General features: G+C 36.3%; 1 protein-coding gene across 1 annotated transcript in view; it reads right to left on the bottom strand.

Annotated features, from left to right (window-relative positions):
- The window catches only part of LOC146424748 (guanine nucleotide-binding protein G(q) subunit alpha-like), a 116,374-nt gene that overhangs the window by 34,040 nt on the left and 68,465 nt on the right, over positions 1 to 13,869 (bottom strand). The window contains exon 3 of the mRNA XM_085043089.1: positions 1,177 to 1,331. Coding sequence (XP_084899215.1) covers positions 1,177 to 1,331 — 155 coding nt within the window. The remainder of the gene's footprint in view (positions 1 to 1,176; positions 1,332 to 13,869) is intronic.

Raw genomic sequence — 13,869 nt, 5'->3', positions numbered from 1 at the left:
TCCATTGGTCTCCAGCTGCCTGAACTGGTCAGCAAGATTAAGTTTATCTTGACTAACTCACTTATAAAGTGCTGTGCTAGATAAGGATCCTCAGACTACTGTGCAGATAAATGTCATTCCAGACGTGTCATGTCTAACGTCTTGCTTCATTGAGCTTAATAGGAGCTTCATAGAGTACTTTCATAAGTAAGAGGCTTCCATTCATGCACATATGCCAAATGGAGACTGGAATTCTATCATTGGAATAATTTTTTCATAGCTACCACAAAAATTCATGTAGAATCCATGGAGGTTTTTGCCACAGCTTTAATAACAAACTATGCTGTGCTCTATAGCATTGGTCAACATCAAAAGGCCATAATCCATTTTTTTGACAGCAGATGAGAAATTTAACCTTAGCTATATGCCATATTACTAGAGAATAACTGAAATTCATGGAGTAAACCTTCAGGAAGACAACAGATTCCAATGACAAATTTCACATAGTTTCTTAATCAGATTCTGGTCCCAAGAAGCTAAAAATGTAATGTTTCAGGTATTTTTCTATTCACGTGCATTTTTATTATTGTTGATCCAGAACAAACAGATTAATTTTAAGTGTTTTCCTGATGTCTTCCTGACAGCCATATTCTTTAAAGTTTAGCCTTTGTTGCTGTAATAGAAAGGCAGTTCAGTATAAAACAAATCCCTTTGTTTAGTACTGTTTACCTCACCACTAAGACTGTAAATGTCAGGGAGGGAAAAGGGAAAACCTAGAAAATAGGAGTTCTTGGACATTTCAATTTTTATGAATTGTGGGGAGGTCTACTTTGATTGGACTTCCAAGCATTCACTACTTTCACACTACATGATATTATTTTTGCCAATCTACCATTTGTGATTATATGTCAGAATAGACTAGGTTGAATAGGTTTAACAAAAAAATCCCCCCCCCCAAATTAAGTATCCCTAGTTAGAATCTTAGTTTAAGACTTTGAATGATCACAGACTGTCCCTTTGTGAAATAAGCCAAGTATATTCCACTCCTTAATTCAATTAGGTAAATGTATATTCAGCCGTGTTTGTGCTGCATATGCATACAAGCATGTACACATGTATTACAATAAGCTAAAAAGTAAAAATTATTTTGTTAGAAACAGAAAATCATATAGTTGTTCGTTGCTACCATGTACTTACTATTTAGTTGAGTCTGATAATTGATATTCCCGTCGTCTATCATAACACTCCTGAATTCCAGGGTCATTCCATAAGCTTCTTATTGCATCTACATACGGGTTCTCAAAACTTGACACCTTCTCTACATCGACTTCTCGAACTAACAGTGCATGAACCTAATTAAAAACAAATAAAACAGTAAAATTTACCTCATTTTCTATGTTTGCAGACAGCTCATATACAATTAACAAGACTAATAATTCTTCACACTGGTTGTTATCACAAACATATACATTCAATTTGAAAAATTAAATGCCATGAAGATGATTGCAAAGATGAAAACAGGAGGTAACCTTTCACCTAACATTATAGGGAGTGAAGTTTCTCTTGGAAAATTGTATTTTCTTAGCCTTCTTTCTTTTGGGACATCAATAATTGTTACCAAAACACTGAAACAAAGAAAAAAACTGAAATGACAGACAAAACTGAAGGATTCTGTAAATACCACCAAATTCGAAATAGTCATTAAGATCTAACTACTGCTAGTCAGCTCTATCATTCCACAAGCAAAATCTAGATGGTGTACATGATTGTTCAGTTCAATACATTTTTGACAACAGCAGACAGTATTTTCCATGGCCTTCTCAGAATATGACAATTTCCCCAATATTTACAAGAAATCTTGTAAACACTTATTCAATTCTTTGTGGCAAACCATGTCTCCAATGTTCAGGATCTTCTTCATGGTTTTCTACAAGTATTTAAAAAAAATATTCCAGAATAAGAACACTGGAATTTTTGGGAATGCATTTGATACTAAAATCATGACGTCTGCACCCGAGGAGATCCTGAAATAGCCACCATGTCTCCTTTATTCCCCTCAGAAAACTATGGGCAGGGTTAAAAGCTGATTCTCAGGTTCATTTATGCTGGTCTTACTGGCAATACTCTTTCCACCACAATCCACTATATATTTACAAAAATGTAATTTTTTTATATCTAGGCTTCATAATTGCAGTCTTCTACTTATTACCTTTATTATTTCTTATTTTTATGGTAATAGGAAAATGATGGAATTCCCAAGTTACTAGGAGACACCTGACCCTACACCACCTACTTCAAAATTGCTGAAAAAGTTCTAGTAATTCAGCAATATATTAAGAAAAAGGTTCATACTTTGTCTGCTCTGTGGCATTGTGGATTATATTTGCACAAGACCAGTGAGTTGACATTTCACTGTGCTGTGCTGAAGTGCTGTGAAACACTTGCTTTTTTTGGTTATTTGTGTGCCTTTAAATTAAGCTGGGTTTTACCACAATGCTCTAAATATTTTTCTGAACTACCACAGCTGTTATGACAGCAATAGCAGTTAGCTGAATACGCTGAGTAAATAAAATCATTTAATGCCAAATACATATTTCACCTTTCCAGGTACAGGAGGAACTAAATCAGTCATCTTTGTTTGTTTTTCAGGTTTTTTTTGTAAATCAAGTGTAAATCTCCAGAATGAAATATTAGCCAAAACTCTGAGGAAAAGCTTCACCAACCAAAATGCTTCTGTCTTCTGTAGCCTTTGTATGGAGCAAAAATGCCCAGAGAATCAAACCAAACTCTAAAAAGTCAGAAGACTGGCCTGTTATCTCCTCCAGGACGATTCATGATCCCATTGAAAATGGAAGGGTAAAACAATCAAAAAGCACAGCATGTTTTCCAAATGCCTGATTTGTAATAAATATGGCAGGGAAGCTTCTCCATAAACATGCTACAGGAAAAGCCATAGACCTTCTTTTCTTCTTGCTTTGTTATTTTACTTGTATGTTCATCTCCTTTGAAAAGCAGGTACCACATAAGGACTGGAGCAGATAACCACCCCAGAAATCTGATGTTGCCATAGGCTACTGTAGTTCTGTGACTGAACAGAGTTATGAACCTGAAACTGCTATCAAGTCTGAATTTTCTCTCATAGAAACTCTGCAATGAGATTCCAGACCTAGCTGTTAGATAAAGAAAACCATTGATTAAACAGGAGAAACTAAGAAATAAATCATCTGCTTGCTGCCAAATGTCTGCCAATGGTAGTTTGCTTGTGAAACTCCCCCCAAACCTGAATTAATTTTAACAGACTGATGGACAATGAAAGCAGAGTAGTGAAGAAGTACTTAATTGTTTCATTATACATAATTAATTTTTATTGCTAAAAGCCACTGACTGCCTAACTTTGTTTGAGAGCAGGTCACCAGATAAAGTAGGAAAAAGAGAACATTATTGACACGATTGGAAGGGAAAATGTAATAAAAGAAATACAATAGTATCACTTTCCTTAAGCAATGTCTGGCTTCTGGATCATACGACATGATATAAAAAATATGAATGAAAGCTAAAGTTTCAATTTTACGCACGAAGCAAGTTCAAATTTTCTACAGCAGTGATATTTAAAAAGCTGAGACCTACCCAGACAGCATACTTAGACAGTTCATTTCCAAGAATTATAAGTGCAAACATCCAAAATTATAACATCCAAAAATTTATGTGAGATCCCAGAACAGAGATTTGAAGTAGCTTCTGATACAAAATGTCTATAATTTAATGGATAACTCCACAGTTCCCTACCCACTCTACCATGCCATTTTCTTCTATTTATATTATTATATTAAAATTCTGATGTGACTTTAGGTGTTTATGAATACAAAACTTATATGTTCCTGTATAAAAATCATGCCGCTATTTTCATTAAACATCTCTAATCTAGGATGTTTTGCATTTTGTTAAAACATACTAAGACACAGAATCACAGAGTATCCTGAATTGGAAGGCACCCACAAGGATCACTGAGTCAACTCCTGGCCTTCTGCAGGACACCCCAAGAATCACACTATGTCCCTGAGAGTGTTGTCCAAACACCTCGAGTTCTGTCACGCTGGTGCTGTGACCACTTCCCTGGGGAGCCTGTTCCAGTGCCCAACCTACCTCTGGTGAAGAACCTTTTCCTAATACCCAGCCTAAATCTCCCCTGTTGAGCAACTTCATCCATACTCTCGGGTCCTGTCACTGGTCAATATGGAGAAGAGATCAGTGTCTGCCCTTCCCCTCATGATTAAGCCGTAACTGCAGTGAGGTCTGTCCTCAGTCTCCTCCAGGCTGAACAGACCAATCGACTGCAGCCACTCCTCATACGGCTTTGCCTCAAGGCTCTTTACCATCCTCATGGCTCTCCTTTGGACACTCTCTAATAGTTAAATATCCTTTTATTTTGGCACTCAAAACTGCACACCAGACTCAAGGTAAGGCTGCCACAGTGCAGAGCAGAGCAGGACAATCACTACATTCTAAAATCCCAGCTACAGAAAAACAATGCCACAGTAACTTTGGATAATCCCAACACTTTCTGGTAGGTTGAACTTAAATGCAATTAAGGGTATGTACTGTAACACTTAAAGCCTGAGAATGCTGCAGCTGTCAGTCAGTCAGTATGTGCTATATAGCTATTTACATGTAAGGCTGCCAAACCCTCACAAAACCTATTAGAGCAGCATCTTCCTCATCAAGGCTACACTTGCAACATGAAGATATACACATGAAGACACAAAGGAGAAATAAGGGTGTATAACCACCTCTTTGCTCCTTCATAGTGAAAGGGTGAAATCTCAATTGAACTGAAATCCATCAGAATTTCAGAATAATTTTACAGAGCCTGCGTAAACTAACTTGTGAAGTGGACTCTATGATCACCTTAGTAATACCGTTATAAAGCTGCTCAAATGTTTAAAATACTATGCCAACATGCAAATTAAAATAGTGCATACATTTTGCACTTTAAATATTACACAACTCTCATGACTTCTCATAATTAAATAGTATTTTAATGATCCTATGACCAAATTCATTCTTTGCAAAGCATCCCCAAGAATTAAGATATGGAATAAACAGATGGTAGCTGGGCAGGTAAACTCTTCCAGGAAGGTGGGAAATCGTATGCCATTTTTGAGGAACTACTCAAAAAATCTTACATCTCCAGGGTACCTAACATAATTGTAGTACAGTGGGCCATTTTTATACCTTTATGGAAGTCTTAATTACCAAAGTATTTCCAACATTTTGTCTGTGTCTGGTATATAAGGCAATTTAACAGGGACACAATACCATTTCAGTATATTGGCATTTCAGAGACTTTATGCTTGAGGTAAATTACAGACATAAGTTTGTTTTTCAAAAGCAAAATGAAGTTGAAATGTAGCCTAATATTTTAAATTGTTTGACTACATTTTACTAATAACATTACAATAATTTCTAATCCCTGTTCTGCTAGAATATGAAGAAAGAATAGCTAAAACAAAAAATAACTGTTATTGGAAGGGATAGGGGGAACATCTCACTCCCCATCTTTGCTTCACAAGATTTAAGCTCCACAGGAGTTAATGCAATAATTTCCTCAATTGCAGTGGTGACAGAGGCAAAAGAGAGAAATTCCACCTTTAGATTTTAGCTATAATTCTCCTCTTACATTTTTCACTAAAACCAGTCATTTCAATTGTAGATATGAACTAAAATACGCAGATTTGTTAAACAAAAATTATTTTATCCTCTTTTATCTTCTCTTTTAAAAGTTTCATACCTCTAACTCTCCAGGCAGATCCTCACGATCTACTACTTTGTCTACTTTCTTTCTTAAAAGGTGACATCATTACGCATTACAACTTTTAAACATCACAACTTTGCTTGTTAATGGCTGCACAGGCTGTTATACTCTTCAAATACTGGCATGGCTATAAAGCTAAGCTGGACGATGACATCTCTGTGCAAAAACTGAACAGCAGGTTACAAAAACCTATTACAAAAATATCATAACTAGTATTTACTTCTCTGTGTGTGGCATGCTACATTTGCAATGGATTATAAATTAGGCACTTTCATATCTCCTGCTGGTAATAAATGTAGCACCTTAGCTGAAATTTTCACACATGGGTCCTAAAATTGTGTACCTAGTGAATACCTTCCTGATGTGTGTTGTAAAAATGTGTCATTTTTGCTATTGAGGATCCTAGAAACAGAAACAGCTTTATTCTCTGGAAAACACTTTTGTGTTGTAGAACTGGGGAAATTCTGCTGCAGATTTTCTGAAATACCTTTAGGGATCAGCCAATTGCCACCTCCTTTCCGCCGCTTTAGTAATTCACTTCCAAAGAACTGGTTTTGTCTTGTCAGGAGACTAGGTATTCTGTCCTGAAATTGCTGAATTCTGCCTAAACATCCTACTTGTTTACATTCACTTTTCCTTAAATACTTTAAAAAACCCAAACACACTCCACACATGCAATTTTATTCGAATTGTAAACAATAGCTTCAATTACAGGATTCATTTATATATATTTAACTGCTTGATTAGGACTGCATGACATTAATTTTCAACTTCAATTAATTGTTCAACTTGCTTTCCAGGCTTTGACAAATTCTGTTTTAAAGAAAACAGGGCAACAAATAAAGTACAGTCCATGTATGTAAGGAGAGACCCAAAGCACCAGATTGCAAAGTTAATTTGTTATATTACTACTGTTTAAAAAGTAAACAGTCCAATTAAGTCACGTTTTGACTTGTTTTCCAAATATTACTTTTACTGACTAATTTTCAAAGGTTTTCATAGGCTGATGAAATTCTGGGATTAACACTTTGGTTCAGATAAATCCTTAAGATTCCCAAGAATACAATGGAATATACCTACTAAAGTTCTATTACTAAATAATTAAAAATGAATTGTAGCATTTGAGTTCTAACATTTTATCATTTTATCTAAACATAAAACTAAACCAAATCTTCTCCTTTTAGACATAGTCACTGCAACAAATTACATCCTCATCAAGTCCTCACAATTAATAACTAACAAGGCCAAGTAGGTAAAATATTTTTCTAGTAATAAAATCTATTTACAAATGTAATTTAAATCTTCAGTGGCAGAAACTATCAAAAACCATTTCAGATTTGAACCAGTGTAAGCATGAACTGGCAAGAAGATCTCCCCTTACAACAGCTTTTGTAGCTAACACGAATTATCCAAATTACTGCTCTATCTATAAAATGATAGCATTATCACCAAACGTTTACAGAAACACATTCAAGCATGGAGCTCTAAGCAAGCTGGTCTAGTGGAAGATGCTCTTGTTCACAGCAAGGTTTTGAAACTGAATGATCTTTAAGGTCTCTTCCAGGCCATTCTATGTATATAAATCACATTTTCAGAAAACGCTCTAAGCTTTTTTTTTCTATTTTTCTTTTTTGTGTGTTTTTTGTATTTTGGGGTTTTTTTCCTCCTGGGCGCAACTTTTAAGCTGAGGTCATCAAACCATCACTGCGCAGTAATCCCACAAATAATTACTATACACACAACATATAAGAAAAGACACCATTGTTTCTGGAGCTAACTAAACCAGTTCATAAACAAGGAGCAAAAATCTGAACTAGGGGACAGCTTCTTAGTGTTACTCCAACTGAAACTCCAGGTAAGTATCACTAGAACCACCGCATCCATCTTACATGCAGTAAATATAGAGTGGCGAAGGGGTGTACTTACATTTGGTAAACTCAAAAAACTGTCTATATTCAACTGTTATAATCTGGAGCAGACTTACAAGCAGTTTTTAACAGCAGTGAGCAGACAACGATACCAAGCCCAGATTAAGGGATGCATTTTCCATTTCACCACAGCTCCTCACCATGCATATGATTCAGTAGCATGTTCCTGACAAGCTCATAATCAGAAAACAGTATTCAAAGTATTGGGTCACATGGTAGCAAACCAAAAGTGCTCCCTCATAATCTTTCCTGAAAAGCACTTTCAATCTGCTTTGCCCACAGAAAAATGGTATTTTTTAAAAGAATCTATAAAACAGCAGGGGCTAGGAAATAAAAAAAAGAAAGAAAAAGAGGGAGGGAACAAAAAAGAAACAAAAAGAAAGGAAGAAAAAAGAAAACGAAAATGTACCTGTAGGTCTCCACAGTAACTTTAGCAACCTTCCAAGAAGCTGGGATACATCACTAACATTTTTAACTAGTTCTTCTCCTACTTTATAAACACCACAGGTTTCTGGAGCTTTATAACAAGCTTCACTGTTTTTGAAGAACAGTGCTCAGTAAGTCTTGCAAATGGCAAAATTTTTCTGTCAAATTTTTGTAGAGTGGTTCAATTGAATTTATGGAAGAAAATGTTATAGACACATGGACATGCTGAAATTTTCATTCCATCTTCAAGCAAAATAACTGGCTGTACTTCATAAGCTTCTAGGAATCTGCTACCTCAGTCAACCATAGCAGTACATGACTCAGTGCATTAAAAAAACCCCAACAAAATAGAAGGACAATGTTTCAGTATGTGAATTCTCACTTCAGAACCGTATCATTGAACAGAACTCTTATGAGCCTCACTGCTGTACAAAGCCTTAGTCCTGCACTACAGACTTTTTAAGAAGAGGAGCAATAAAAGCCTTGCTTGATCTCATGGATTCAAATAACTAGAACTAAGAAGATTGTACACCTCTTCACAGAATGCAGGTCATGGACAGTTGATTCAGAGAGTTTAGCATCTGTTTGCTTACACAAAGAAATGGCAAGAATTGCACTGCATTTATGACCTAGAGAAAAACCTATGGTGAACATAGGACAGGCATACGGAAACGAACAGAAGGCTCTTTGTAAGGGAATGTCCTGGTTTTGACTGGGATAGAGTTGGTTTTCTTCTTAGCAGCTGGTACTTAGCAGTTTTGGGTTTAGTATGAAAATAATGTTGATAAAACACGGATGTTTTAGTTGCTGCTAAGCATGCTTACTCTAAGTCAAGCTTCCCACGCTCTGTCAGCCAGCAGGTGCACAAAAAACGGTAAGAGAGCACCACCAGAACAGGTGATCTAAGCTACCAAGGGGATATTCCACAGCACAGAATGTCAGACCCAGCAGATAAACTGGGGAGAGTCACCTGAGCAGCACTGATCTCTGCTGGGGGATAGGCTGGGCATTATTCAGTGGGTGCTGAGTAGTTGTATTGGACATGTCTTGTTTCTCTTGGGCTTTATTCCTCTCTTGCTCTCCTTTTCATTCCTATTTTTCTTATTATGGCATTTTATTTTGTTTTAATTATTAAACTGTTCTTATCTCAGCCCATGAGGTTTAATGTTTTTCTCCCTGACTCTCCTACCCATCATGGATGCAGCGGACGAGTGGCTGTGTGGTACTGAGCGGCAGGCTGGATTAAACCAGGACAAGGAATCGTGTAATCATATCTGTGTTTCAATTCAGGAAAGGAAGCATTACATGAAAAATAATCCTCTACACAATTCATACTAATTATAATTGTCAGATACGATTAGTTTAAAAAAAAAAGAGCACGTAAAAGAAATGCATTTTGCCTCCATATTTTTAAGCCACACTTTTTTATCTTTAAAGGAGCACAGTGCCCTCTGCTGACTAACATATAACAGCAGAGGCAGTTCTTTCAAACCGGTATTTCTAGAAACATCAGAGAATTGGGAGGGTCCCTTTCAAAATAAGGAATGATTCCAGCAGGAATGCTCCTCTATAAAAATTGCAACTAACTTAAATGGTTGCATTTGTGTGCTGTCCAACCAAGACTGTCTTTCTAAACAATTACCTCACTTCTTGGAAGTAAACTGAAAATGAGCTTCAGACTTACTCTAGGCATGCAAAGATACATGACACCCTATCACGTACTTATTTTGAGCGTGTTCATTAATCCCTTGATGTTTAGAGCAAGGAGTTGGCAAGACTGAAGAAAGGGGGCAAAATGTAATCTCAGATGAAAAGCTGTTGTTTAGAACAGGGTCACACAAGAATGGATTTAGCCCCAAGATGTTAAAGACAGCAACCCAACATTATTTTCTCTAGAGAAACCACAGACATATTATGCCACGGTGATGAGTAACTATTTGAAACACGCCTTAAAGGAAAATTAAAGAAAGTTTTATGCCATGTGTGACCTAAAAAAAGTGATGGCTTCCTTATAAATTAGGTACTATCTTCTCCATTCCTAGAAACAGACTGTATTTGTGCTGGCTGGTATCAGATGCCAAGAAGAGCTTATTTAAAGGAGAATGGCAAAACACTGATGACTCCTCTTTTAAGGCTTCAAGCAAAATACCTGATACAGGCTGCCATCTTATGTCATTAGGAAGGAGGAAAAAAACCCCAGTGTAACGTATCTTTCCAACACTGAAATTGTAGAATCAAGTTTTCTATTATTAAGAGCTTGAAAAGCTGCTCAGTTTGCAGCCTTATCTGTGTGTAAAAATGATTCATATGTATTTTTCAATAATTAGCTTTGCTCACTAACTATTCAGTATTTATGGTGAGAGGTCACAGTAGCCTTTTTAACAACCATTTGGGAAGGCTTATTTATCTGCCAAAGCACAATTGGATAAGGCTCCCAAGAGAAATAAGGCATGGTCTTTATAAATGGACCATTAGTCATCACATGAGAGGAAACAGATTTTTGAAGGGTTGTGTTTGCTGGCTTATAGTACATTTTTAGTAATTTACATGATTTATAAGAGCTTGTGTTTCCACTAACAGTGATACCTATGCGAAGGTAAACAAAATTGAGGGTTTTTTTAAAATTAAATTTGATTAACTTGTATCTGGAAGAAGCTTGTGGGAGCTGAATCACACAGCCAGAAAAATCACAAACACAGTCTATTGAGAAAAACTGTATCCTCATTGCTAGTATAGCAAGGCTTCTGAGTTTAGTCACCTAAGCCTGCTCTTCAATATACTCTGGAGCTTCTCCAAGACACAGCAAGGAGATGAAGATCTATGGATGACATCAACAGTCACATAATGACAATCACATCAAGTCTCCTGGAGTCAACAGGTTCCACTTAGCCACAAATATCTAAATTTACCCTCTTAATTGTGTCTTTTGTTGTTGTTGTTTGTTAATTTAAAAAATGTCCAAGGCAACTTCCCAGAAAACATATTTATCAAGGTTAATTTAGGGAAGCTGTTGATGTAGAAAAGAGGCTGTTTGACTTATATCCTGCTATCCCAAATGAACATTTATTAATAGGCTTTATCTACCCTGTTCACAAGTATTATCAGAGACAGGCAGCTACTTCAGCAATCAGCATGCAACTATGACACACACACAAACAAACATTTTTAATTGGAATTACAGTATTAATGCAAATGCTGGTAGTAAGACTGAACTGGATGGTTAACAAAAATAATCTGTAATTAGTCTTTAGAACAAACTAATTAATTCACCTTAAGAAAAAAAGAAAGGATTTTGTTAAAAAAGCTAGCAGAGCACTCTTGCCCTGACCAAGTATCCCCTGATGCTATCACTCAGATTTGTTTTCTTCAGTGGGCTTTAAACTCTCTCTCAATATGAAAATGACCTTAATTAATTTTTAGACAGGGGAGGTATTTTATTTCAGACTTCTGGCATAAAATGAATCACAAATTGGATTAAATATTAATAATTTAGCTTCACTGGATAATTATAGTACTTTGATTTCATGTAATCACCCCACCTGCAGAACACATCTCCAACTAGGAACAGTTTTGCATGTTTGCAGGTAGGTCAGGACATTATTAATCAAATAAAAGAGGGCACTGCTGCAGGGGAGGAATCAGAAGAAGCTTTATGGTGGTTCTGCAGCCACCCAACACTTTCTTTGGAAGAGCTGATCATTAAATCTACAAAGCACCACAGCACCACAATCACTCAAATTTGCAGCAAGGGTGAATGACCTGGCAGCCTGTGCCACAGTCAGCACCTGGCAGTTTGTGCATCCTGGTATGTGAGCACTGCTGTCCTTCAGCAATCTCTGCAATGAAACATAATAACAGCAGGAGACCTGTGCAGGACATAACACTTTTCCATAACTGTCATCATAAATCCTAACACAGAAATGCTATCAGAGGAGGGTAAAAGTTTAAAAGGCTAGAAAGTTGGAGAATACATGATAAGGATGTGGCTCTGCCACCTCCTTTGTTTGTTGGTGCACTTTCCTTCACACTGTTCTTTTCAAACTATTACTAATATATATTCATGTGATTGATTTAAATGGCAGATTTAGTTTAAAAGGTCAACACTGTACAGATAGAACACTTAACAATGCCTACTAACTGGGTAACTGTGGAATGTAGCATGGAATGCGCCTTGTAATAAAACCTGAATTTTAAGCTCTAAATGCAATTATATATTGGTTCAGATATCAACACAACAATGTTAGAGCACCCCTATGCTATAAAAGTACTTTTTCAATCTATCAGACCATCAAAACTGGTTTTTAACCAAACTTGACTGGCTGTGGATTATGGCAGATTTATTGTAGCTGAACAATTCACTACACTGGCATCACACTGGTGGCATTTTTTTCAACTATATAATAAAGTCACAAAAATCAATTGATAGAAAGGTAGAAAATTCACAGTACAGTTCTAAGAAAACACTAAACTTTCTCTTATTTGTGTTATAGGACAAAGCAACCACAGAACTTATGTTTTCCAGAAGATTTCAGCGCTCTTTCCCCTGCATCTTCTTTGTATCAGTAACTTCCTTTTGTAGCACATTAGTTGCTGGAGGTGTTAAACTGCTGCATATTTAACTGTTTGAAATATTAGAATATGGCTTTAAAAACCCAACAAAAAACACAACAAAAACCTGTTAGAAAATAGTATATCAAATTTTGCTGGAAGATTTTTCCATGCAGTTATCAGTTCTCTACTTCCTTGATAAAAAAATAGTCTTTCTTATTATTTTTCAAAATTCAGCTTTTTGCAGTGCAGAAAAGCCTTCCTTATTTAGGGAATCTATCACTGAGAAAGTTACCAGTAAATCCAGAATAATTCCGATAGTAATACATACTAGTAATTCATAACCAAGAGAAGTATGTATCTAATTGTAAATTTGGATCAGCAATCACATTTACCTTTCATAAAACATAAATCACAGAACAGTAAAGTAATTCCATTCTATCAAGTAAAAAAGTTACTATTTTGATGTCAGCAATTCTTTTGCACTAGGTAGGCCATACTCTTTCCAATTTAAGCAGCAAAAAGCCAAAGTGTCTGCAATGTTTCCTCCTGAGGGTCAGCACATGACTCAAGTATAATGGAGGGGAAAAAACACATAAAGAACAAAACAGTTTGGACAAGAACAAGAGGCTGTGCTTGAGCATACTTCTGTTGATGCTGATCTGCAGAAGCCCTCTCAGCCTCCTGCACCACAGTATCCCAGATACTGCATAGTGCTGAGAGGTCCCAAATACTGCCTCAGTTCTGACAAGCCACTTGGAAAACACAATAGTGAAGATAAAAGTTAACTAGGTTTGTTAAAATGCAGGCTCTTGAGAAGGAAACACAAGTTTAATTAGAATTCAACTGTGACCCAACGGAGATCAATAGTTTGATAAGCAGTGTCATCAAATTAACTGTGTTTATACACATTTGTGGTTGGTGTCTCAATGCTTTCAGAGATGTGTCACTGTTTGCTCTTCTCACATGTAATTTATTGTCCAATAGGAATCCACAAATTCATTCTGTCATGCCTTGCAACTCCACTGCTGTAACTCTAAGCAAAGCCTTTGAACAAGAAAAGTAAATAAATAAAGTGCTCAATCATTATCAACCTCCACATATGCACAACCTTCTTCACTTTTACAACTTACAGGATCAAGGGCAATGTATTTGGTCTGGCACTATTATTTCCAT

Source organism: Lichenostomus cassidix, chromosome Z (assembly GCF_008360975.1).
Source record: "Lichenostomus cassidix isolate B80296 chromosome Z, HeHo_3.0, whole genome shotgun sequence".
NCBI classification, from domain to species: Eukaryota; Metazoa; Chordata; class Aves; order Passeriformes; family Meliphagidae; genus Lichenostomus; species Lichenostomus cassidix.
This window is presented reverse-complemented; position numbering and strand designations above follow the sequence as displayed.